Source organism: Zeugodacus cucurbitae, chromosome 3, assembly GCF_028554725.1.
Source record: "Zeugodacus cucurbitae isolate PBARC_wt_2022May chromosome 3, idZeuCucr1.2, whole genome shotgun sequence".
NCBI lineage: Eukaryota > Metazoa > Arthropoda > Insecta > Diptera > Tephritidae > Zeugodacus > Zeugodacus cucurbitae.
In genome coordinates, this window is record NC_071668.1 from 68,320,811 (window position 1) to 68,347,038 (window position 26,228).

General features: G+C 31.3%; 6 protein-coding genes across 13 annotated transcripts; 4 read left to right on the forward strand and 2 right to left on the reverse strand.

The window, feature by feature from the left end:
- Positions 1–286: 286 nt before the first annotated feature.
- Positions 287–1,892, forward strand: LOC105214722 (acylglycerol kinase, mitochondrial). Its single transcript, XM_011188296.3, has 3 exons — positions 287–463; positions 640–763; positions 830–1,892. Exons 1-3 carry the CDS (start codon positions 366–368, stop codon positions 1,847–1,849), a joined length of 1,242 nt encoding a protein of 413 aa, XP_011186598.2. The 5' UTR covers positions 287–365; the 3' UTR covers positions 1,850–1,892.
- On the reverse strand, positions 1,891–4,073 carry LOC105214723 (S-adenosylmethionine decarboxylase proenzyme). Its single transcript, XM_011188297.3, has 7 exons — positions 3,832–4,073; positions 3,204–3,290; positions 2,965–3,133; positions 2,621–2,887; positions 2,469–2,561; positions 2,255–2,410; positions 1,891–2,183 (listed from the first exon to the last, which is right to left on the reverse strand). Exons 1-7 carry the CDS (start codon positions 3,948–3,950, stop codon positions 2,046–2,048), a joined length of 1,029 nt encoding a protein of 342 aa, XP_011186599.2. The 5' UTR covers positions 3,951–4,073; the 3' UTR covers positions 1,891–2,045.
- A 320-nt stretch (positions 4,074–4,393) lies between these two features.
- On the forward strand, positions 4,394–6,690 carry LOC105214729 (uncharacterized). 5 transcript variants are annotated; one of them, XM_054226828.1, is made up of 4 exons: positions 4,417–4,535; positions 4,605–4,644; positions 4,708–6,170; positions 6,487–6,690. In XM_054226828.1, exons 1-3 carry the CDS (start codon positions 4,512–4,514, stop codon positions 5,775–5,777), a joined length of 1,134 nt encoding a protein of 377 aa, XP_054082803.1. In that variant the 5' UTR covers positions 4,417–4,511; the 3' UTR covers positions 5,778–6,170; positions 6,487–6,690. The 5 variants fall into 5 exon arrangements, with proteins under 5 accessions (XP_054082800.1, XP_054082801.1, XP_028897792.2 ...); XM_054226826.1 differs by having other exon boundaries at positions 4,398–4,644; positions 4,699–6,170; XM_029041959.2 differs by having other exon boundaries at positions 4,398–4,644.
- Positions 6,400–7,107, forward strand: LOC105214735 (polyisoprenoid diphosphate/phosphate phosphohydrolase PLPP6). The gene is made up of 2 exons (XM_054227437.1): positions 6,400–6,411; positions 6,487–7,107. The coding sequence occupies exons 1-2, from the start codon at positions 6,400–6,402 to the stop codon at positions 7,105–7,107; spliced, it is 633 nt and encodes a 210-aa protein (XP_054083412.1).
- Positions 7,108–7,461: 354 nt separating this feature from the next.
- Positions 7,462–10,683, reverse strand: LOC105214728 (ribonucleoside-diphosphate reductase large subunit). Its single transcript, XM_011188310.3, has 4 exons — positions 10,523–10,683; positions 10,086–10,174; positions 9,796–9,973; positions 7,462–9,686 (listed from the first exon to the last, which is right to left on the reverse strand). Exons 1-4 carry the CDS (start codon positions 10,554–10,556, stop codon positions 7,573–7,575), a joined length of 2,415 nt encoding a protein of 804 aa, XP_011186612.2. The 5' UTR covers positions 10,557–10,683; the 3' UTR covers positions 7,462–7,572.
- Positions 10,684–10,984: 301 nt separating this feature from the next.
- LOC105214727 (polyglutamine-repeat protein pqn-41) lies at positions 10,985–24,092 on the forward strand. 4 transcript variants are annotated; one of them, XM_054226823.1, is made up of 9 exons: positions 10,985–11,245; positions 11,710–12,419; positions 13,027–13,161; positions 13,436–14,693; positions 15,252–15,370; positions 15,442–15,630; positions 15,711–15,969; positions 16,117–16,253; positions 20,488–24,092. In XM_054226823.1, exons 2-9 carry the CDS (start codon positions 11,763–11,765, stop codon positions 20,653–20,655), a joined length of 2,922 nt encoding a protein of 973 aa, XP_054082798.1. In that variant the 5' UTR covers positions 10,985–11,245; positions 11,710–11,762; the 3' UTR covers positions 20,656–24,092. The 4 variants fall into 4 exon arrangements, with proteins under 4 accessions (XP_054082798.1, XP_054082799.1, XP_054082797.1 ...); XM_054226824.1 differs by having other exon boundaries at positions 10,985–11,180; XM_054226821.1 differs by having other exon boundaries at positions 11,019–11,048; positions 11,784–12,419.
- The last annotated feature ends 2,136 nt before the right edge of the window (positions 24,093–26,228 follow it).

Consider the following 26,228-nt stretch of genomic DNA (forward strand, 5'->3'; position numbering starts at 1 on the left):
ATATTTGAGAATTCCATTGGCGCGTTTCAAAATGCAGTGATGCGGGAACTTACAAACTAAATTGAGTTTTTGTACTGTATTGAATTTCGAATACAAAATAGCTTAAATAAACAATTGAATTATAATACTACAAATAATACTACTTAATAAACTATTAAAGTAATTACTAATATTATAAAAACGTATATTTTGTATTTACATTTAATGTTTTTATATCGATATAAGTGCACAACAACTAAATGGTACATATCGATAATTTATAATTCAAATTGAATTATTAGGTTCACCCTGCACTTAGCAATCAGTCGAAATTCCAACAAATTCATTATCAGTGCAGCTGGTGTCTACGATAAAATTGAAATAAAATGATTGCACTGAAAACACTACGAAATCATTGGAAAAAATCATTGTTCGCAGCTGGCGTTGCAGGATATGGTCTTTATTATGCCAAAACAAGCTATGAGTAAGTCAGTTTATTTACTAAAAATGTGAATAACTTTATGTGGTGTAATCAAACCGTGTGCGGTGTTATACAACGTTGCCATATAATTGAAAGTGCGAATTTCAAATATGTAAACAATTGTTACTTTAAATTTTACTTGCTATTTATTATTTAAATTAAACATTCCATGTTTATAGTATATCCGAGCATATGAAAAATGTGTGTGCTGAAACTGTAGCGCTGGGAAAAGTCTGTGATAAGCCGAAACATGTTTTGGTCGTTTTAAATCCCGCTGCTAATAAGCGGAAAGCAGAGAAAATGGTAAACATTGTTTATGAACTACATATGTTTAAATAAATAAATTTACATTTATTTATATGCTTGCAGTTCAAAGAATATTGCGAACCCATCTTACATCTATCCGGTTACAATGTGGATATTATAAAAACAACACAAGAGGGTCATGTCAAAACTTGGCTAAATGAAATGACCGTACGTCCACATGCCATTGTGGTGGCAGGCGGTGATGGCACAGCATCGGAAGTAGTTACGGGCTTACTGCGCCGTAAAGAGGGCAAATGTCCCATCGTGTTATTGCCATTAGGACGTAAGAGTGCCACTGCATTGAAATATCTTGATTTGAAGCCAGAAAACAAATTGGAACGTGTGAAATCACTCACTGCCGCACTAACGCCGCTCCTGCAAGAAAAAGTAAAGAACGAAAGTGTCATGAAAGTTGATTTCGTTGAGGAAACGTCTGAGAAAGCAGAGACCACAAAGGAAAACAGCACAATTTACGGTTTAAACGACTTTTCTTGGGGTCTTTTACGCGATATTGAAAGCATTACAGATAAATACTGGTATTTTGGTTCACTCAGACAATACGCGGCGACATTTTTCAGCGCGTTTTCAAACAAACTAAATTGGAATCTCGCTACTGATTACGTGTATACGCCGCCATGTGCCGGTTGCAGAAATTGTCAATCTTACGAAAATAAATCGTATGTGAAAAAGTTTTTGCCGCGTATGTATACAGTTAGAGATACAAATAGTGCCAATAATATGAATGCGTACAAAGTTAATGAAGAGTGTGACAAGAAAACCGAAGGACATACGAATGTAAATCAATTAAATATAACGTGTAAACAAAACGGGGATTCCAGTTCGGAACTTGAGACAAAAATGATCGATACACTCACGCCAGGTTTTGAATTTGTTAAGAAAATAAACAAAGTTATTGGTAAAGAACTGGCACCAAATAGCACAATCAAAAGTAGAACAATACAACTGCAACCTACAGACAAAACTGCCAGCGAGACACACTACTCAATCGATGGTGAAGAATATGATGTTAAACCTTTACGAATCGAAGTTATACCAAATGCTATACAAGTTTTTTGTAATTAAAATGTTTTACAACTAAAATATCAATTTTTCTGTGCTATACTAATTTTTATATAGATTTTATTTTATTTTTTTTTTTTTAATTTATTATTATTTATTACATAATTGAACAGAAATAAGCTTACTGATGTCCTGTAGTTAAAAATATATTGGAGATTTTCTAGTAGTGCTTTAAGTAGTATGTGGTATGTCAACAAACTCAAGGACATTGACAATATTGTGCGAATAATAAATTGTATAATGGAAAACTGCAGTACTGCATATTCGAGCGCTTCCAGCTGGTCTTCTCCGCATATTCGAGTTCCAACTCTTTTATGGTAGCATAAGCCGGTGATGCCTGTTAAGTGTTGGAAAGTTAAAATTAGGCTTATATTAAACTATAATATATAGTAAGCGTCGAAAACACACCTTATTTGCAAAAATTGTGACCACAAATTTGCCCGGTTTGAAAGTTTTCACCACACGGTTTATAAGTTCGGCATAATTATTCATAGACACATTGCTCTCAAAACTAACATACGAAAAATTGCTCTCTGGTGTTATATGTATAGTCATATATTCGCCCTGCAATACGTTAAAAAAATTAAGCAAATAGCACTTTAAATTTATAATATTGACGCACCTTATCTGCAATGCCATTCATTGAGTAACCACATGGATCGAATAGGAAATCATCAATTACCATATTCGGCAATAATTTGTCTATGCCTGTAGCCTAAAAATTTTATTTGTTTTTGTATTATAGTATATTATTTTATTTATTTTTTTACAAACCTTTGTTACTTCCGCGCCGGTTTCGTATTTTTCTTTGGAAAATTTGCCCATTACCTCATTGTCTAGATTTTGCATTAAAATTTCAATCGTTTGATCTGGTTCTGAATTATCGAGTTTGCGTGGTCGCGTCACTTCCTTCTTATATTTGCTGAAAGTATACAAATACCAGCATTCTCTGTTGATTGAACCCAAACAGTATGAACGGCCTTCTTCGAAGACTGTATCCAGATACTCGACTTCTTCACAAAAACCACGATGTGGGAATGCCTGTAAGTAATGCATAAATAAATAATTAATTTATTAGAATAAACAATTAATTTATTAGAATATATAATTCTACGCACCTGCAGTTCCGGGCGTGAGAAATTCTTTCGCGAATAAAATAAATCGGTTATTTCAGTGAAACCGTACAGTGGCACCAACTCTAACAGCGGTTTCAAACTCTTCAGCAGTGTTGTGGAGCCGCATGTTTTTAAAATCCAGCGTTTCTTCGAAACGAACATGCTACTTTCACTGTAAACAAATTTGTTTGTTTGTTAATGTTTTAATTAAAGTAAAGATATAGATTTTTGATATCAATTACCTTAAAACATAAGCATCTATGGCATCATTTTTGGTAAAACTTATGATTTCACATTTTACTGATTGCAGTAATGTTTCCCAGTTAGCTCTGAAAAAATATAAACAATTTGTAGAAATAGTAAATATGTATGTTGAAAACTGTGCGTAAGCCATAGTTTTAATACTAGTCTGGCAAAGCTACAGACATGCTGTATTTACAAGTGCAAATTACTGATAACCTTTCGTAAGAATTGAAACTTATTGATAAGCACGATCTGTATGCATAAATATGTACGCACGTGTGAATAAAAAGCAGGCATTTTTTTTTTTTTTTTTTTAGTTTCTATCTCCAGCATCTAGGCCTCCAATAGCGTGTGCTGTTATCAGCTATTGCTCTCAATATTTGATTGCCGTAAATGTTAACACTATCTGACCCGCGGAACCGGAACGACACACTTTTATATCCGGCCACTTTTTAGTCACCGATATAGAACACTTACGCTTATACATGAGCATGTCTCTAGAGCAGAGACTACTTAATTTACATATATTTTGTATATTATTATTACACAAGACGCTAAGCTTCTACACCACGTACTTTACCGGTACCGGCATACTGTAATAAATTTGTAGTTTAATCTAAACATTACCTTGGTATTTTCCTCAAGTCACATTCGTCGTTATCATCATCTTCGAACCAAATTTCCAAAAGCTTCTCTACACCCTCAAAGAAGTATACAGAGGGTTCAGCGACTATTCCATTCAACATTTTTTTCAAATATTAATCTATTGTTAACTCTACTACTATTGTGCTGCACGTTCAAAACAAAAGTGTGCAGCTTAAAATAAATTTAAGAAAATCACAGATAATACACAAATCATATGTAAATACATGAAAACAATAGAACTATGATGTTACCATATGCAATTTAAATTGTTGCAAATAAGTTTTTTTACATTTGTTAAAAATTTCATAATATTGCATTAAAAAACTTTAATTTCAAATAGTATGCTTTCAATAATTTATTAAGATTTTTTTATTTATATTTTATTACATGAAACAACAAATCGTTATTGTTTTTATTATAGTTGGGCAACATCTTATTCAACCAGCTGATCGTATTGACGATTTCTGGAACATATCGTATACGATATCAATGATAGCGAATGATCTGGAATGCCCCTACACCGAAGGTATAAATACAGGTGACCATTAAAAGTACCGATGTTTATTGTTAAATACGATTTTGAAGTGTAAACAACTGTGTAATCTATTTGTTTGGTGTAAATTGTACAATCAAAAGTGTGATATAGTAAGTTTGTGCTCTGCATGGCTAGACTTGTTGATTTAAACGTAAGACAGTTAAAAAGGGAATTGGAAGCACGAAATTTAATAACGAAAGGGAATAAATCGAAATTGCAGGCGCGACTACTAAGAGCAATGGAGACCAATGGCGAAAATGGTGAAGAACATGAGTTTACTAGTGTGCTATCAAGAAATGACAATGTTCTGCAAGCTTTAATAGGTTCTAATGAGGATACACAGACCACAGCTCCTTTGGAAATGAACGCTTTATTGGCTGCAATAGCGGGAGTACAAGATAGTCTCATGGAAAATACAACGCAAGTGGAGGATATGCAACAGCGTATTGAAGATAACTTGGCCAAAAATTCCACACAGCTGGAAGAACGTATCCATGATAATGCTACGCAATTGGAAGAACGTATGCAACAAAATGCTTTGAAAATGGAAGAGCGTGCATTTGCAGACTTGGCGAAGTTGCGTGAAGGACTAACGGTACACTTAAAGAAATTGGAAGAAAAAGTAACCGGTATCGAAGCGCTCACTGTACAACTAAAAGAACGCCAAGCGCAATTAGAACGAGAATGGCAGAAAAGTCATGCTGAGATTAAAAGTGAATTCAAAGCTACTGATAAGAATGTGGAAAGAGACAAACCTGACAAAAACGACTGTAAGCGTGAAATATTTGATTATAATCCACCAAAAGCCACTGAAACTTTGGACTTAAGTCCGCCAATTTTTGATGGCACGATGTCAATTTCCATTTTCAAACTACAATTTGAAATGGCTGTAAAGTTTTACAAGTGGAATAATGAAGAGCGGTTAGCTGCATTAGTTTTAGCACTTAAAGGTCCTACTGCCTCGATTCTACAAACGTTTACAGATACGCCGAACCCCACTTATGAAGCTGTCATGGCTGCGCTGGAAAGAAAATATAGTAGTGAGCACTGGCTCCAAATACACAAAATGCAATCGGTCACTCGCGCACAGAAACATAATGAGCCGTTACTGGATTACGCTAACGAAATTGAACGTCTTACCCATTTGGCATATACTAATGTTTCGAATGATTTCTTGGAATATATTAAAATTCAGAACTTTATACGAGGACTACGTGATTGTGATATAAAAGTGGCTATGTATTCGATGCCAAAGCCAACTTTTATTGAGACGCTAGCGTACGCAATAACGCAAGAGGCGGCCTTAAACTTAGCTAAGCCAAAGTATTATTGCGAAGATATTGGATCCTCCAATTTGGAGCGAAGTCGTAAAGGAGCTAATCATCACAAATGAGGCTATGAATCCACTATGACCACTCCTAATGTAATGCGAAAAATCAATTATGCAAGAATAGTTACAGACGATATCGCTAATGTTCATAATGTTGTATGTCATTATTAGTGCTTGTAACAATTGTATCAATAACAAAATGCGCAAACTATAAAAATTACGACGTCTATAAAAATATTGCGTTTTAAAATGTATGTTAAAGAATATGTTGTAGAGGATCAGCCTTATCTTTTTTGACAAACGAAAAATCATCTTTAATCTTTTTAAGTTTACCAACACTGCACACAGTTCATTTTTAATAATAATGTACACCCTGTGCGCCTACACTTTATTTAAGATTTGCAACAATTAGTAATAACAAAGGTGCAAAGTATACGTGTAAATTGAACAAAAGAGGTACATAATGGTAGGTGGATTTTTGGCAAAATGCGCTTATTTTATAACATAATTAATGTTTTTGATTAGCACATTTAAAGTTTTGACAATACTTTCCCTATCGTTGTGCTTTGTTGCCTTAAAAGTTGGTTGTTTTTCGCGTTGAGCAATGTCTATGTTCACTTAACTTTGTGGTGTATTGGAAATATCTTAGTGTTTTCCAACATTTTTAATGTTTACATATGCCATAATGATCATTGCTGTATATTTTTTTACTGATTTTACATAAATATATTTGATTTAAATTCGTAGCTCTAACAACACCTATCACTTTCAGGGCACAAAGGAGCGTTCCGGCATACTTGGCGAAGTCTTAAAACAAGATGTGTTATGGACAAAAAAGCTTGTCACATTCGTATTCCAATATATACCATTCACCAAATTACGGCTACATTGCAAATGTTTGGAGATATCATGCAACGGTATTGCCTGGTTGGCTGGCTGGTTAGCCTTCATTTGGATAGCGGATAGCAAATCACTTTATCAAATGCAGCTAAATCTGCTTTTTGGTTTAATATTAGATATTATCATAATAGCTGTGTTGAAGGCAATCTTTCGACGAAGACGACCAGCAGTGTGTTCGGATATGCTCACATTAGGGCCGGATAAATTCAGTTTTCCTTCAGGCCATGCGTCCAGATCGGCATTTATACTCATGTTTTTCACCATGCTAAATCCAGTTTCAGAGTTATTATGGATGCCCATACTATCGTGGACACTCAGTGTGTGTTTGTCCAGAGTTTTACTCAGTCGTCATTATATATTGGATGTACTTGGCGGTATGGGTGTTGGTGTTGTAGAAGCGCTACTGGTTGGTCTATTATGGATTGGTGAAAATGCTGCCTCAAGTATTATTAATTATGTTACCAATGATTATTTGCCCGGTGGTGAAGAGTAAACGTTCATTTACTATGCTGAATTAAAAAATAAGCAGGGATTGCATATTTGTTAAGTGAAATGTTAGCCAAAAACAACAAATTGACGTAACACTCATTTTTTTTTTAAATAAGCATATGTATATGAAATCACTGTGTGCGTTGAGAGAAAAAGACACAAAATTTTTTGTGATAAATATGCTAACACCTAAGATTTTTTAGTATATTAATAAAAAAAGCAAATGTGTTTTAAAAATTCCATTTTTTTCTTTTTAAAGTGAAGTGTACGAATAGAAGAAATAGGTATAAAGAGCTTTAAATATTTTTGAGAATTCAAAAAAGTTTTTCTATATACCGCAGCAAGTAAACAACAGCAATTTAATAATTAATACTTAACACTAAATATTTATTTCGAAACTTTCAAAACATTCAGAACTAAATAATACAAGCACAAGATTCTTTTATATTAATATAAATAAGGAAATAATTTATGAACCACACGACATACAGGCGTCTTTGTTTTCCAATGAGCAAACCATATCAGCTAAATTTTGACTGCGATTTGGTGAACCAGCTTCATCTGCTGGTGTTTGAGGTTTAACCTCACCATTCAACTCCTTGCGACTTTTGTCAACTGTGAATTGTATAGCATTTGCTGCTGGCTTCGTACGTAAGTAATACATGCCCGTTTTGAGTCCTGCTTTCCAACCATAAAAGTGTATAGAGGTAAGCTTGCCATAGTTGGGCTCGGCCACGTGTATATTGAACGATTGGCTTTGATCGATGAATGCGCCACGATCTGCGGCCATTTTGATGGAGGTTTTCACTGAAATCTCCCAAACAGTCTTGTACAGATCGCGTATATGTTTCGGTATGGTTTCAATGTTTTGTATAGAACCACGATGTGTTATAATAGTATTTTTCATATCATCATCCCACAAACCCAACTCGGTTAGATCGCGTAACAAGTGATGATTCACAACTTGGAATTCACCCGAAAGCACACGACGTGTATAAATATTTGAAGTGTACGGTTCAAACGACTCATTATTGCCCATAATTTGTGCGGTAGAAGCAGTTGGCATCGGCGCAAGCAGCAAAGAATTGCGTACACCATGTTGCTTTATTTTCTCCTTCAATTCGGTCCAGTTCCAGAGATCAGTTGGCGTTTTATCCCACATGTCATATTGTAGTATACCCTTGCTGACTGGTGAACCTTCATATGTCTCGTAAGTGCCATATTTTTCAGCCAATTCACAACTGGCTTCCAATGCGCCATAGTAAATAGTTTCAAATATTTGTTGATTCAACAAGTATGCCTCATCACTTTCGTATGGAAAACGCATTAAAATTAAGGCGTCGGCAAAACCTTGTATGCCAATACCAATGGGACGATGTCGCAAATTCGATTTCTTGGCCTCCGGTAAGGGATAATGATTGACGTCTATGATTTTGTTCAAATTACGCGTAACAATTTTTGTGACTTCTTTAAGACGCTTGAAGTCATACGTTTTATCTGGTGTGACATACATGTTCAATGCTATTGAGGCTAAATTGCAAACGGCTACCTCATCGGGTGCGGAATATTCAACAATTTCGGTACATAAATTACTACATTTAATCGTGCCAATATTCTGCTGATTACTCTTTCTATTGCAAGCATCTTTATACAACATGTACGGTGTGCCGGTCTCTACCTGCGATTCAATAATGGCAAACCAAAGACTTTGTGCTTTAACCTTCTTATTAGCACGTCCTTCTTGTTCATATTTCTCATATAATTTCTCGAACTCTTCACCCCATACTTCATGTAAACCCGGACACTTATGTGGACACATTAGCGACCAGTCTTCATCGGCTTCGACACGTCGCATAAATAGATCCGGTATCCACAAGGCATAGAATAAATCTCTTGCGCGATGCTCTTCTTTGCCAGTATTTTTCTTCAAATCCAAAAACTCGAAAACGTCCGCATGCCATGGTTCCAGATAGATGGCGAAGGCGCCGGGACGCTTACCGCCACCTTGATCAACATACCGCGCTACATTATTGAACACTCTGAGCATTGGCACCAAACCATTGGAAGTGCCATTTGTGCCCGCAATTGCTGTGCCTTTCGCGCGTATGCAATGCACATTCAAACCAATACCGCCAGCAGACTTGGAGATCAATGCACAGTGATGTGCCGATGTGAAAATACCGTCAATTGAATCGTCCACCATGGTAAGCAGAAAGCACGATGACAATTGCGGTTGCTTGGTGGCAGCAGCGAATAGCGTTGGTGAGGCATGTGTAAAATAACGCTCAGAAAGCAAGTTGTATGTTTCAATTGCGGCATTAATATCTTCACCATGTATACCGATGGCAACGCGCATTAACATGTGTTGCGGACGCTCAACAATTTTGCCATTCAACTTGAGCAAATACGAACGTTCGAGTGTTTTAAAACCAAAATAATTATAACCAAAGTCACGGTCATAGATTATAGCGGAGTTCAAGCGATCTGCATGTTGCTTTACAACATTATAATGAAAATCCGAGATTATAGGGGTTGGTAAGCCCGTTTCGGCGCTCACATGGAAATAGAGCGCGCTTATTACGTCTAATAAGGAAAAGGGTAGAAATTTGTGATATTCAAATAACTTTTAAAACTATTTTTAATATTTTAGTTATATACTTGTGCAAAAAGTACAAAATTAGTTCAGACTTACCGGAAAATACTTTTTTAGTTTCTTTATGCAAATTTGATATAGCAATGCGTGCAGCCAATGTTGCGTAGTCGGCATGTTGTGTGGTGAGACTTGCCGCTATTTCGGCAGCCAAGTTATCTAGCTCTTGTGTGGTGACCCCACAATACAAGCCATTTATAACCTTTAATGTAATGGCCACCTTTTAGGTGTAATTTAAAATAAAAAATATATAAAAAACGTTAGCAAGCACTTTCTATACTTTTTATGTGACTAAACAGAAAAAAATACATAAATTTATTATTTTCATTTACCGGGTCAACGAAATCCATGTTGAGGCCATAGCACAGCTTTTGCACACGCGAAGTGATTTTATCGAAGTGTATATCTTCTTTACGCCCATCTATAAAAATGTATAACTATTTGTTAAAAGCAATAAAATTAATGAAAATATTAAATTTTGTAATTCTTTTATGTTATTATTAATTTCTTTCAAATTGTCCAATAAGAATCCAATAAACAAATTTTTTATGTCCTACTATCTATTGCCATCTCAGTAAAACCCATCTTGCATACAGTAACTATTTCACAATACATTTGCATATTATAAGTTTAGTTAAAACTTATGCAAAAAGTGCTTACGAGCATGCACGAACATGTTGATGCATTTTCTCAGAAATTATATGTATATAAAAAGCCGGTTCTTACTTTAAACAATGTACGTCACTGATAAGCGTTTTTCATAACTTACCTCGTTTAATTACATATAATTTTGGTGATTTCATTTTTAACAAATACTATTAGCCAATCTCCAAGTGCCAATTAAACAACCAAATCAGACAAATTCGCCAAGTAGAATGTTGCTAAAACGCGCCAAAAAATACGTTTGAAGTCTTATTGCATACTGAATTCGCAAATAATGTGGAACGAAACAAAACAGTGACCCAGTCAACTTTTATTTTACAAAAATTATGAGACACAACTAAAATTACGAACAATAAACATTTAAATTGAATACAATTACAAATTAAATAATAAAAAAATATATTTTAATCATATATTGCTTTAAAAATACGAATATTATTGTATAAAACTCAAATTTGCTGCCTCGGTACAGGGTGTACATGAAACAAAAACGCTTGAAATATAAAAATAGCGCAATTTTAAAGTTGGCCGCTCTAAGTTGGCAGGGTTCTTGCGTTCAATAACGCCAGCACATGGCAATACTATATATGATTAATGTTGTTCGTTGCCTTGTAATCATGGTGATTGATTCGGTCTGCCTCAAATAAGCAAAAAAACTATAGTTTCTTTTGATAATGTAGAAAAATCGGTGTATACAAGTGTTCGAAAGTGTTTTTTACCTAACCAAACATTAAAATTAAGGGCATATATACCCGTTAAGCATAGTAAATATTGTGTTAGTAGATGTGATAAGGACGATAAGAGATTACTGTTGGAAACGCGCTAGTTGGTAATTGTTGGCAACAACGTCTGATATGATGCAGATGCGTAAGCGCTCTCAACAAAACAAAAAAGCGGATATTCGGTCAACTCGTTCAATAAACATAAAAAAAAACAAATATATGGCATATATATATACCAGTTGTGTTTTACATATGCGAAGATATGTAGTTTGAACTGAATGTGAATGTGATGATTACATATTTGTGTACACGTTTAGATTTTATCACGATTTTTATGTGTTGGTGTTTGCATGCAATGCGTTGAATTATTTTTGTGTAAAAACGGAAACTCTGGATTTTCTTGTGTGTGAGAGAAATGTCTCAAAATGTCTTGTTCTGGTTGAACATACTAGTATAGCGCCTTCATATTATTAGATTTTATTGTGAATCTGTTCGGATGCGTTAAAAAGGGCGTTCTGTTTTTTTTATATATAATTATTAATTAATTTATAACATTGTATATTGTTTTAAGATTGTGAAGTGCTTAAATTGTGTGAAACATTAATTTCATATAATCCAATAACTATGTGTAATGTACCACCTAAGTTCTTTCAAGTTTGTCGTTTATGCCTTACTTTGGTCAAAGAGCATGACGTTGAGGTGCTGCAAATATTTAATTCATCATCATCAGCAGCTACGGCTACAGCTACGGCGACGAATGATACGTTTGGCTCTGAAAATGAAGCTAAAGAAATCACGGAAAATACCCCCAACCAACAGTTTCACCACCATCACAAACATCATCGTCATATCCAATCACTACATTACGGAAGGCCACAAAGTAGCTGCAGCACAAAAAATGATTGTAGCTCTGATAACCTATCTCTATCCCCTGTAGCAATTTATAAGAGTGAGGAAGAGATACCAGATAATAAACTAAGTACATTTGTGCCGATTGTGCCTTCTTCCATTGCTACAACGGAGACTTCTACATATGGAATCGGTCAATTGATGTCTAAATCATTGGAAAAAAACGAGGTGGGGGGCTTTTCAATAACTAATCCACAAATACAAGTAGAAAATGCCACACATGTGAAACGCAAGATTACATTATCCAATGATAACGAAGAAGGCAAAAGCAATGATGGCATATCTCTGGGAGAGGAGGTGTTCAAGAAGGAAAACCATGATGATTCATCACCACATATTACCATTCAAATACTCAGCTGTCTCTCTATAAAGGTACGTAATAAGTAAGAGATCCGATTACGACACCACTGACAATAATTAAACAGATAGGGTTGCCGGCTAATTTGTATTTGCTTGCTGCATAAATCCGTAATATTTGCACGTTTTTATGCGTAACAAAATATTTGTTATTTGTTCAGCAAATCTTATTTATAATTCAATATAATCGAATTTATATATATACAATGCAATGTAATGTTATGTGCATATTTATGGTATATTACGCAAATCGTGTTTATTACGTTTGTAACATGTGCATGTGTGCCTGCGACAGGAGTTATCAGAGGCATATCAGCATATGGTGAAATTATCAGACGATATCAGTTGTGCAGCACAGCACGTGCAGTGAATCTCCTTTTGTTAGTAAATAACGTTGTTGTGTGTTATCGTTGTTGTGCAAATATCGATATTTCGCTTGTATGGATTATCAACAGTAGTGTTGCCAAATTTTAGCACGACCTTGTGTGATAACAATACAAAGTAATAAAATTATAAAAAAAGATAATAGAAAAAAAATAATAATAATTACAATTTATTTTATTAACTGGAATTAGAAACATATATATCTATACTTACTTAAAATTCATATATTCTTTCGTAGATTTCTCCAGGCGATGGTTTGCCCGCCATTGTGTGTAGTAACTGCAGAACACAATTGAATGCATTTTGGAACTTTCGATTGATGGCTCAAAAAGCAGATTTTACATTAAAAGAATTAACGAAATTCTCTAAACACGTAAGTTGGCATAAAATAATAAACGAGTGTCTAATAATAAGGAAAAAAATAAGTTTTAAAAATAATTTAATGCTAAAAAAATTGGTTTTGAAGTTCAGAAAGCTCTAACAAAAAAGCTTTTACTTTATAATCGCGAAGACCTCGAAGAAGTGTTTAATACCAAAAACTTTTTTTTTTTTATTTTTCTAACTTTATTATAATTATAATGAATAGGTGATTTTTCTACAATATATAAATATTGTCCATGTTGATAACTTTAATTGTTTTGTTACAGAATTCTGCCGAACCCGATACTCGTTTCGCAGCTCACTCAAAATCGCCACCTTGCGGCAAATCTTCTTCCGAACGTATGGCAGCAAAGGCTTTAACCGAATTAAGTAAATCCTCGAAAAACTATTTTGCTAATTATAAACCCCTAATCGCTACTGCCGATAATTATGCTGAAGCAAGCACACATGCACCAGCAGTGGTTACTAAAGCGCTACATAAATCGAATATAAATGAAGTTGATGATATTTACAATACTGCATCTTGTTCTTCTAAAACTCCGCCCATAATGCGTAAAAAATTACGCGCGTTATCACCACCATTAGCGCCGCCTTTGCCGCCACCACCGCCACCGTTACTGCAAACCATAATATCGGGTGAAACGAAAACCGCCAGTGTCGGTGTGAGTCCAGTAACAACGGATGAAATAATGTTGGAAAATCGTGCGACCACAGAGTATTATGCAAATGATAATACTACGTCAATGAGTTATGATGGTCTTATTTCGCCAAATACGATTGCAAATAGTTTAATAAATTTGAAAAATGAAAATTTACAACAAAAACTCGAAACGGCTGCTGTGCTTATGGATATTAGTAAAAAAGTGATCATATCACCACCATGCTCGAATCGTCAGTCTCCAAATCTACCTTCAATGCAAACAACAACAGATGAAAGTATTATTAAAAATTCTGTGATAAAAAATGAACGTCCATCAAATGAAAAGACAACAACAACAACAACAACTACAGCAACAACGGTAACAGCAACCGTTACTACAACCCAGCAAGATGGCAAGGAAATAGACTTATCAATTAAGAAAGCGAAACATGAATTCTCAAATACACAACCAATTGCAACAGCAACAACCACAACAACAACTATATCTCAATTATTACATTACACACGTCCTACAATACTCGAATTGCAACAGCAACAGCAACAACAAAAACAACAGCAACAACAACAACAACAAACACATATACAACCTGTAAATTTAGAATTAGAAACAACAAGTATTATAAAAGGAGGAATTGAAATTACAAATAGACCTTGTAGTAGTACCCAATTAACAACAATACCAATTAAAAAGGAAGCAACCAACGCATACACAGACTCCGATGAGAGTTCCGATTCGAATCGTTTGGAAATGGATATGAGTTCGATGTTGAATGAACGCAAAACACCGGATAGTATAACGTCGGAGGAGCAGGCAACAGATGTTGCGACCACACAATTGTGGCAGGCGCTTGCACGTTCAGCTGGTGAGTGGAAGGAGCAGTGTGGTAGTTGTAGTTAAATGAAATACATAATAAATATATTAATTACTTTTTTTACTATTTCAAATTTTTTATCTATTATTATTATTATTTTTTTTATTTTATTTATTTATTTTTAATTTTTTTTTTTTTTAATAATTTTATTTTTATTAATTTTTTTTTTGTTTTTTTTTAAGAAAAATATATCAATAACTATTTTTATTTTTATTTTTAATTATTTTTTATTTTTTTATATTTTTTATATTTTTTTATTTGTTTTTTATTTTTTTATATTTTTTTATTTTCTTTTTATTTTTTTTTTAATTTTTTATTTTTTTTATCAATCATATAAATCACTAATATTTTTTTATTTTAATTAATCTTTATTTTTTTATTTTTTATTTTTATGTATTTTTTATTTTTATTATTATTTTTTTATTTATTTTGTAAAGAAAAATATATCAATAACCATTTATATTTTTTTATTTATATTTTTTATCTATATTTTTTAATTTTTTATTTTTTTATCAATCACAAATCACTAACTACTGCCTCCAATTACAGCAAATAACGAAAACAATCAACTGCTCCGACATATGATACATCAATCACTTGTATTCCCTGCGCCGTCTGCTGCTATATCCGCTGAGAATGTACCTGAGGAACCAATGGCATTGTTGAAGGTAAATCTCCAATCATTTTTTCTATTTAACTCCTACTACAACATTTCATTTCTCATTCTTTGCTTTTGCAGAATGATAATATCAATAAATTATGCCGCCGAAAGCAAACCTGTCCGACGAAAAATGATACAATTGACCAACTGCCTAATATAATGGCTGCTAATGCGCAAAATCTCGAAATGAGTGCCAGTACACATAATCAAGTTGCAGTGGCGGCCGCTGCTGCAGCAGCTGCTGCTGCCTCCATGCATGATAAGAAGGTATGTTGGAATGCATTTATCATTAATTTAAAATTTGATTGCAAGCAATTTTTGAACAAATTTTATCTTAATTACCTTAGAACAACAAGAATGCTAGCGCTAGTGCCAGCGCCAGTCCCAGTGCAGCCGGTATTATAAGCAATCCAAAGGATATGTCCTGCTCCAATTGTGGCACACTCACCACGACTATTTGGAGACGTAGCATTCGTGGTGAAATGGTATGCAATGCATGTGGCCTATACTTTAAATTGCATGGCATAAATAGGCCGCATTCGATGCGACGTGATACGATACACACACGGCGGAGACGTCCGAAGGAGTGTGAAAAGTCGAAGAAGAGTAAGTTTGTTTATGTGGCATAGGTGGGAGTTAAATGTTAAGTGTTTTTGAGGGTAGCTGTTATCATATAAAAAAAATTTTGAGGTTATATTTAATCTAATTCTTATTGAAAACATGTTTTCTCATTAATATTCATATTCTCCATAGAAAATAAACGCTCAAGTTCACCATCCGATGTCTTGTGCAAAATACCGATTTGTGGTACGAGTGGCGCTGCAGTTGAGCTCAAGCAAAATGTGTTCTTAACAGTTGAAAATCCGGAACCATCTGGTTTTTCCTTTGCGGTAAGTGCTTCTTGCTAATTTCAATACTCACACCATATTGTTTTTTGTTGTCATCTATATATAAATTTATTTATTATTTACATTTTGCGCACATTTGCTTGCATTTCATTATCAATTTAGTATTACTAATTAGAAAACCCTTCCGCAACACTTATCAACACTTACAATCCACAAAAACAAATTTAACAAATCTCAGACCGCCTTATCCAATCATTATTTGCACAACAATTTGCAAAGTCAAATATTATTATTTTCCTTGCTCATACTCAATACTCGAAATACATTAAACAATGCCCATTCACGTCTATTGACTTAGTTGGTTATGTACATACATATGTACAATTGTATATACGGTATGTAGTAGTGGTGAACATTACTCAACTTTGCGGATACGCTTGTGTAAGCAAAAATGCATGAAATTATTTTCTTTTGATAGCGAATTGCAGATAAATATGTAAATATACTACAATTATACAGAATTATACAGAATAATATATGTATTATCTGTGTCAGTTTTGTGTGCGATTTCTGATTTTCGAAATTCAGGTTTTTGAAAATTCAACAACTTTTAATCATTTTTGTAAATCTTACACAAAACTACATAATATCTATAAATAAAATGCTGATTAGTAATTGAATTGTCATCAAAATTCGTTCCTCATAAACCGGTTTTTAGCTGCTTTTCCACTAACATTTCTATATTGGCTTATCAAGCGTGGTTTTTTTTTTGCATAAAAAATATCAAAGAATAATAACAGCTGGCTGTGTGTATGTATGTATTGGAAGTATTTTTATTTTTATTTTTTTCATTTAAATTGTCATTAGATACATATTTTTTCTTTACTTTGCTTGGTGCTTGGTTTGTTTATTTTTGAGGTTAGAATTTTTTATTTATTTATCTTTTTGATTAAATATTTTATTTTATATTTTTATATACTTTTTTTTTAAATACATCAAAGAAATAATTAACAGCTGGCTGCGTGTATGTATGTATTGGAAGTAATTTTTTTTATTAAATTGCAAAAGTTAAAATTTTTTTTTATTTAAAATGTCGAAATATATTTTTTGTTTGCTTTGCTTGGTGCTTGGTTTGTTTATTTTTGAGGTTAGAATTTTTTATTTGTTTCTTTTTTTTATTAAATATTTTATTTTATATTTTTAATATTTTTTTTTTTTAAATACATCAAAGAAATAATTAACAACTGGGCTGTGTGTATGTATGTATTGGAAGTTTTTTTGGTTCATTTGCAAAATTTTAAAATTTTTTTTATTTAAAATGTCGAAACATATTTTTGATTTGCTTTGCTTGGTGCTTGGTTTGTTTATTTTTGAGGTTAGAGTTTTTTATTTTATTTATTTTATTTTATTTATTTTTTGATAAAATATTTTATTTTAAATTTTTATATATTTTTTTAAATACATCAAAGAAATAATTAACAGCTGGCTGCGTGTATATATAAATTGGAGCAAATTTTTTTGATTATAGATTTGATTTGATATTAGAAACATATTTTTTGTTTGCTTTGCTTGGGTGCTTGGTTTGTTTATTTTTGAGGTTAGAATTATTTATTTATTTATTTTTTGATAAAATATTTTATTTTATATTTTTAATATATATTTTTTTTAAATACATCAAAGAAATAATTAACAACTGGGCTGTGTGTATGTATGTATTGGACATTTTTTTGATTCATTTGCAAAATTAAATTTTTTTTTTTTAAATATCGTTAGAAACATATTTTTTTTGCTTTGCTTGGTGCTTGGTTTGTTTAGTTTTGAGGTTAGAGTTTTTTAATTTATTTCAGTTTTTAGTTTATTTATTTTTGAGGTTAGAGTATTTTATTTTTATTTTTTTTTTATTTTATTTTTCTTGTTAAAAGTATGTAAAATTTATATTTACAAAATAACTCTAAAATAATATTAATTTACTATAAGAAAGTATATTAAATAATAACCACCAATTTACTATAAGAAAGTATATTAATATTATAAATAATATTATTCGATGTTGACTTATTTATGAATTTACTGAAATTTATTTTTTGTTCACTTATACTTTTTTTATATTTTCTTAAGCTTACATATTACTTAGTTCATTTGTTTTTCTTAATTATTTATTTTTGAGTTGCAAATATTTTTTTTAAATTTATTTTGGAAATAAAAAGCTTATTTAGTATTAAGTAGCACCAATATTTATTTATTTGTTTAAATATAATAATTTTAATTTTTGTGTCATAAAGTTCAATAGAAAAATGAAATTCATACATAGTATATGAGGGCTGAGGTAATTTCTGAACCGATTTCACTTATTTTCACCACCAATTTACACAATATCTGAGACTATACGCTCACTTAATTTTGTTGAGATATCTCACATATTAACCGATATATATGTATTGAGCCCATCTTATTTTTGAAATCAGGTATATGGGAGCTAGGGGAAGTTATGACCCGATTTTAACCATTTTTGGTACAGAGACACAATATTAGAAAAAAAAGATTCACTCTTTCTTTAAAATATCTGAGGGATTTACCGTTATTTTCGATGAAAAATTACACTTAAGCACTGAGTACTTCATCTTCGCTATCCGGGGTCTTGAAAAGTTATAATCCCATTTCGACAATTTTTCCACAAGTGATGCCATATCTCAAATACAGTATTTGTGTAAAGTTTTATTCCGCCATCTTCATTGGTTCCTAATGTATATGCTATAAAGCGAAGGAATCCGATGGAATTCAAAATTGAGTTGTGTATGTGGGAAGTAAGCGAGCTTGTGAACCGATTTCGTTTCATCAGTGTGGGCGACGCCACGCATATTTTCCATTTTTTTTTAATTTCTTCTATAAAATTAAGTGTTTTTGACATTTTCCGTTTCTTTTTAGGTTTTTTTTGTATTAATTTTCAATCTAACCATTGTATGGGAGGTGGTCGTGGTTATTACACGATTCTATATTTTTCGTGTTGTGTAATGGGGCACCTAAGAGGTTTCCCAACTGCAGAAAGTTTGGTTCATATAGCTTTATTGGTTTGCGAGATATTGACAGAAAACTTATTTAGGGGCGGGGCCACGCCCACTTAAAAAATGACATCCAAATATCCCCCTTTCTAGTGCGATCCTTTATATCAAATTTTTCTTTTATAGCTTTATTTATGGCTTAATTCTGACACTTTATGTGACTTCTGTTTTCGCCCATAAATTTATTATACATCTTTTTATGTATTAGTCTACACCTTTGCTTTCGCCGTTTTTTTTTTGTAAATTTAAAGCTTTTTTTTTTATAAAAACGGTTACAAAAATGTTATTTAAAATATTAGCCGTCGCTAGCTACTACTTTTGACCATCTTTCTGTTAGCATGCGTATTCCGTGCAAATATCGAGAATTCGGCTCAAAAAGTGACATTTTTCAGTTGAGAATAAGTTTGGGATGCAAACAAATCTCTATAAATATTTTGATGGGCTAATGTAGACACAAATGTCCAAGATCGATATAAAACGATTTAATCGACCAGTGCTTGACCCTAGAGACATTTCCGCAAATGTCGAGAATTCGGCTCAAAAAGTAACATTTTTTTCAGTTGAGAAGAAGTTCGGGATGCAAATAGATCTCTACAAATATTTTGCTGGGTTAATGTAGACACAAATTTCCAAGATCGATATAAAACGATTTAATCGAATTAATCGACCAGTGCTTAACCCTAGAGATATCTATTGGAAAATGGTGGTAGCAAAGTTGTAGACCTAATAATTATAATCTAATTTCGGAACAGTTTTCTTTTTTATGTTATTTCATTTTATTTGATTCGAATTTCCTTACTTTACTTACTTTTATTTTCATTATTTTATTTTAATTTTATTTTTTAATTTATATTATATTCAACTTTATATTTTTTTATGATTGTATTATATTATTTATTTTTATAATTAATATTTTTTTATTAAATCCATTAGTATTATTTTATGTGCCAAATCGAGTCCAACTATAAACCAATTATATATGCTTCCTTTATTATTTTGTTATTCACCTTCCATTTGTCCATTTAATCAAACATCAACAATCCATTAACTCATTGTTAACATTAAACCAAATCACATAACCTAACCTAACCTAACCTAACCCATAAAACAATTCAACAATAACAACTACAAATCATAATTAAATATAATACTTTAAAATGAATAATAAACTCGAAACTATAAACAATATGTGCACATATTTGTGTTAAATTTTGCAGAAGTACAAGCGACACATAGACGAGGAGCGTGCGAATATCATAAAAGATGGATTGCTTAAGAAAAGGAAACTGCAACAAGGTACGATTAAAGGGGAATTCAATCAGATGGATGATTTTTTAGTACCTCTTAATCTTGTCTCCAGTGAAAATAATACTAAGTTAACATAAAACGCCAAATCAGAGAAATCAAATCAAAATAACGAAATAATAATTACAAAAAAAGCAAGAAGTTACAAAAAGAAAAAAATCATAATAAAAAAATTAAAAAAAAAAACAACAAAAAATGCGAAAGTTTAGCAAGTAGACTATGAGTGCCGCGCAAGCAGAAAAATTGGTTATAAACAGCAACAAATTAATTAAATAAAATTAAAGAAAAAAATTAAGAAAACTTAAAAGCAAAGCAAAGGGAGGGAAATTACAGAGCAAAGTAAGAATAGAAACGAATACCAAAACAGCAATGAAACAATGTTTATATAGAGTGGAAGGGAAAGCGATGTTTTAACATTAATTAATTAATTAATTAAATAATTAATTTAACCAAGGGCATATATACTTAATAAATACAATTTTATAAGTTAATAATTTATTGTATAATTAAAAGTTAAAAACAAACAAAACAAAAAAAACGAAGCTTCAGTATTTTTTGAACCACAATGACAATGTTTATTACGAGTACTACCCCATTACTTAAATAGTAGAAATGCTTGTTTTACATATACAAAGAAAAAAAAAAAAACAAAAACAAAAGTACATAAATATATGTATATATATGAAATGAAAATAAGGAGAATTGTACATATTTAACAAAGCAAATTATTTGAATCTGAACAAAGCAAAAACCAAGCAAAGCAGAAAAAGCAAAAAAATTTGCAAAAGCAAAAACAAAAACAAAAATAGTTAATACACACACTCACTTTAAAATCTCTTGCCTATATGCGAATCATGTGATAATTACTTACATTTAATCTATAATATCGAACTTATTAATCTTATTAAAAAACAAAAACAAAAAAACAAAAAACAAAAGAAAGCAATATAAATTTCACATACAGGGTGTTTTATTCGCATATATTAATGGACAATCACAGAAAGGTCTTATTACTCAAAGTTCAAAAACTTTAAAAAAAAAAACGTACATATGTACATACCATACCATACATGCAAACAATATGATGCAAAAGCAACAAAAAAAAAATTATCAAACAAAAAAAGTAATCACAACAACAAATTATAATATGAGAGTAATGTCTAACATTAGCAACATATTTAATTATTATAACAATTACTTACAAATACTTATGTATATATTTTTAAGGCTTGTAATTTTGTCCACATATTTATTACAATTACTTAATTACATACTTTTTTCACGGTAGCACACCAAATATAATATATATATATATATACATATATTGAAAAAAAAGAAGAAAATATTACTAATATTTAACGTACACAAAGAGCAAATGTATTATTATCTGCAACACTTAAGTCGTTAATCGATGTTTATGTTTGAGCTGTTTTATCAGTATTATTGCAGATATATACATACATACATATATATATATATATATTTTATAATAATAATAACAAATGCTTGAGTGCATCAAGCAACTTGAGCAACAAACAACGCTTTCAAATGAATATTATACAATTGTGTATATATGTATTTTATATAGTATAGCGGCAGGTATATATGTATATACACACACATTATGTATATATATAAGCGTAACGACCACGCCCTCTCAATGTGTAAACTATATGTTACTACTTTTCATACTCCACTCGACACACGCTCCTTTTCTGCGCTCATTTACTTATTAATGCTCTTGCGAGAGCGAAGCTCAAGAAATATGCGAATTTATTATGAAGATTTTCGAACTTAACTTAGATCGTTGAACGATGCAATTATGTACATACCGTTATGTGTATGTATGTGTGTATGTGTGTTTATATGTCATATTTCTTTTAATACTTGTTTCTGTATTTGTCGTCGTATTGTAACTGTAACTTTAGTTAGCATAGAGCAGCTTAGTATTTCTAATTTTTTTGTGTTTTTGTTGTTGGTTTTTTTTTTTGTTTTGAAAGCGTTTTTTAGCGTAAATGAAAGATTTAAAGCATATGTATGTATATCTAAATCCGAGCCGAGCCGCAACAAGTGTTTTGCTAGCTAACAGTATAAATAAAAAACGTGCGTTAGGCATACTTTTAGGCGTAGAGACATAGGCACTAACACATAGTACACACACACAGTACGTAGGTTTTTGTTTTTTTTTTACACAAATACTTGATTTTGCAACTCAGTGAAAATGTGTGATTTAAAAATAAAAAAAAAATTGCTTTAAAGTTTGCTAAAGAATTATAAAAAAAAAAATAAAAAAATAAGATTTTTAAAAAATTATTATAGACATGAAAAAAAAGAATTTTCAAAAATTATTATAGAAACGAAAAAAAAATTCAAAAAATGTTACGAACAATTTTTTTTAATTAAAAAATAAACAAAAAATATTTCAAATTAAAAAAAATATATTTAAAATTAAAAAAAAAAATTATTTAATAAATATTATCAAACGCATATTTTTTTTTAATATTATATGCAACTCGAATTTCATAAAAGCTGCTTGGTTGACTAATTTCTTATTTTCTTATGTAAATTAATAAAACGTTTTTCTGTTGAAAAAAAACAAATTGGAATTTTAACGGTTTTTAAACATAAATCAAATTTAGAATTTGAAAGGAATTTATATAATATAATAATTAGTTGTAGGGCATTTAAAATTGCATTCTCAAAAGAAAAAAAAATACAAAAAAATATTTTCAAATTGATATTAAAAATTTGTATATTTTTTTTATAAATATATAAAGCGTGATCTACTTTGTATTCGAATTCATTAAAGCTGAATTTTTCTGAATTAAAAAAAAATCTAAAACCTAAAAAACAAACGAAACCCAAAAAGTAGCGTAGGCACGGACTTCAAATTAGGCATAAGGAAGTCTTTAAAAAAGCAAAAACAAAAACAAAATTTATAAGCATTAAAACTAAAACTTGATAATCAAAAAAAAAATTTTAAGTATTCGCTATTGCAAGAACAATTTAGGTAGGTTTTTTCTCTCTCATACACTCACACACAGACACTGTTTTTTCTCACCTTTTTAAGTATGTATAGTACAGTAAACTTATGAGAATTTGCAGAAAAAACAAATAACAAAAATATATATATATACTATAAAAAAATATTTATATTAAAACAAAAACAAAAAAAAAAATTGTAAAAAATTTTCAAGCCCCTGCGAGGCCGTGTGACAATTTAAGCGCACTTACAAATTGAGATTAATTTTTATTAAAAACAAAAAAAATTTAAAAGAAAAAAAATACATACATATGTACATAATATAAATAACGCACATGCATGCATACATACCATTTACTATGTATATGTGCGTGCATGTGCGATTTTTGGTGGTACTTTGCTCTCTTTTTCGTCGCTTCAAAGCAACAACAGCTTTAGGCCTTTCTGAGATGTACCATAAATGTATATCACTGCATCCTGCTTGAGTAATTATTTTATATATATACATAAAGAAAAATTCAAAAAAAATAAAAATACAAAAACAAAATTTAATTACAAAGAAATTAAATTTAATTTAACTAAATTAAGCGTTGCGTAAAATTATAATAAAAAATTGTAAATTATACTAAATATAAGTGTGTACATCGATTTTTTACACTTATATATACATACACACTCAAATATATATAAATATATATAGATATATATCTATATATATGATTATTATTACAGATTCGAGCAACTAAGTAGATTTTGTTTAATTTTTATTACTTAAAACAAATCAATATATATACAAATATATATATATATATATAATTACGTCATAAAATTGATCTGGAAAAAGCATTATTAAAACGAGTTTTTTTACTAATATAATAATAACTATTATTATTAATAATATTACACAAAACAAAAAAAGCAAAAAAAAGCGCCGCAAAGCAAACAAAAATTATGTTATAATGACACAAACAAAAAACACACAGGAGAAAATAAATATTTTAAAACTAAAAAAAAACACTTAAACTGAAAAAATAGTGAATTTGCGCAAATAATTTATTTAACAATAAGCTTTTTAGTAGTAGTTGGCTGGTGAACTAAAAATGTTTATTTTTATACCCTGAACAGACAGGGTATATTAAGTTTGTAACGATGTTTGTAACACCCAGAAGGAAGCGTCGGAGACCCTAAATTATTAGTATGTTGAACTGAGTCGATTTAGCCATGTCCGTCTGTATATATACGAACTAGTTTTGAAATTTTGCAGATGTTATTTTCTCTTCAAGAAGCTGCTCATTTGTCGGAACTGCCGATATCGGACCACTATATCATATAGCTGCCATACAAACTGTACGATCGGAATCAAGGGCTTGTATGGAAAACTTCCGCATTTCACTACATATCTTCACGAAATTTGGTGTGACTTATTGTTCTTAGAAATAATTTAATCTCCGAAAAACTTGTTCAGATCGGTTCACTATAGTATATAGTTGCCATACAAACTGAACGATCGGAATCAAGAGCTTATATAGAAAACTTCCGCATTTTACTACATATCTTCACGAAATTTGGTGTGAGTTATTGTTCATTGAAATAATTTAATCTCCGAAAAAATTGTTCAGATCGGTTCACTATAGCATATAGCTGCCATACAAACCGAACGATCGGAATCAATGGCTTGTATGGAAAACTTCCGCATTTTACTACATATCTTCACGAAATTTGGTGTGAGTTATTGTTCATAGAAATAATTTAATCTCCGAAAAAATTTTTCAGATCGGTTCACTATAGCATATAGCTGCTATACAAACTGAACGATCGGAATCAAGGGCTTGTATGGAAAACTTCCGCATTTTACTACATATCTTCACGAAATTTGGTGTGAGTTATTGTTCATAGAAATAATTTAATCTACGAAAAACTTGTTCAGATCGGTTCACTATAGCATATAGCTGCAATACAAACCGAACGATCGGAATCAAGGGCTTGTATGGAAAATTTTCGCATTTTACTACATATCTTCACGAAATTTGATGTGAGTTATTGTTCATAGAAATAATTTAATCTCCGAAAAAATTGTTCAGATCGGTTCACTATAGCATATAGCTGCCATACAAACAGAACGATCGGAATCAATGGCTTGTATGGAAAACTTCCGCATTTTACTACATATCTTCACGAAATTTGGTGTGAGTTATTGCTCATAGAAATAAATTAATCCCCGAAAAAATTGTTCAGATCGGTTCACTATAGCATGTAGCTGCCATACAAACCGAATGATCGGAACCAAGGGCTTGTATGGAAAACTTCCGCATTTTACTACATATCTTCACGAAATTTGGCGTGAGTTATTGTTCATAGAAATAAATTAATCCCCGAAAAAATTGTTTAGATCGGTTCACTATAGTATATAGCTGCCATACAAACCGAACGATCGGAATCAAGGGCTTGTATGGAAAACTTCCGCATTTTACTACATATCTTCACGAAATTTGATGTGAGTTATTGTTCATAGAAATAATTTAATCTCCGAAAAAATTGTTCAGATCGGTTCACTATAGCATATAGCTGCCATACAAACCGAACGATCGGAATCAAGGGCTTGTATGGAAAACTTCCGCATTTCACTACATATCTTCACGAAATTTGGTGTAAGTTATTGTTCATAGAAAT

Bases quoted from the DNA above. Each gene is read 5' to 3' on its own strand.
- LOC105214722 (XM_011188296.3), top strand. From the start codon at position 366: ATGATTGCACTGAAAACACTACGAAATCATTGGAAAAAATCATTGTTC. The intron at 464-639 runs GTAAGTCAGTTT...CCATGTTTATAG, and splicing joins TATGCCAAAACAAGCTATGA to TATATCCGAGCATATGAAAA. The intron at 764-829 runs GTAAACATTGTT...ATATGCTTGCAG, and splicing joins AGCGGAAAGCAGAGAAAATG to TTCAAAGAATATTGCGAACC.
- LOC105214727 (XM_054226822.1), top strand. From the start codon at position 11,763: ATGTGTAATGTACCACCTAAGTTCTTTCAAGTTTGTCGTTTATGCCTT. The intron at 15,371-15,441 runs GTAAATCTCCAA...TTGCTTTTGCAG, and splicing joins AACCAATGGCATTGTTGAAG to AATGATAATATCAATAAATT. The intron at 16,254-20,487 runs GTAAGTGCTTCT...TAAATTTTGCAG, and splicing joins CATCTGGTTTTTCCTTTGCG to AAGTACAAGCGACACATAGA.
- LOC105214723 (XM_011188297.3), bottom strand. From the start codon at position 3,950: ATGTTGAATGGAATAGTCGCTGAACCCTCTGTATACTTCTTTGAGGGT. The intron at 3,291-3,831 runs GTAATGTTTAGA...ATATTTTTTCAG, and splicing joins GACTTGAGGAAAATACCAAG to AGCTAACTGGGAAACATTAC. The intron at 3,134-3,203 runs GTAATTGATATC...ATTTGTTTACAG, and splicing joins ATAGATGCTTATGTTTTAAG to TGAAAGTAGCATGTTCGTTT.
- LOC105214728 (XM_011188310.3), bottom strand. From the start codon at position 10,556: ATGAAATCACCAAAATTATATGTAATTAAACGAG. The intron at 10,175-10,522 runs GTAAGTTATGAA...ACATTTTTATAG, and splicing joins ATTATATGTAATTAAACGAG to ATGGGCGTAAAGAAGATATA. The intron at 9,687-9,795 runs GTAAGTCTGAAC...TTTCCTTATTAG, and splicing joins AACTAAAAAAGTATTTTCCG to ACGTAATAAGCGCGCTCTAT.
- LOC105214729 (XM_054226825.1), top strand. From the start codon at position 4,512: ATGGCTAGACTTGTTGATTTAAACGTAAGACAGTTAAAAAGGGAATTG.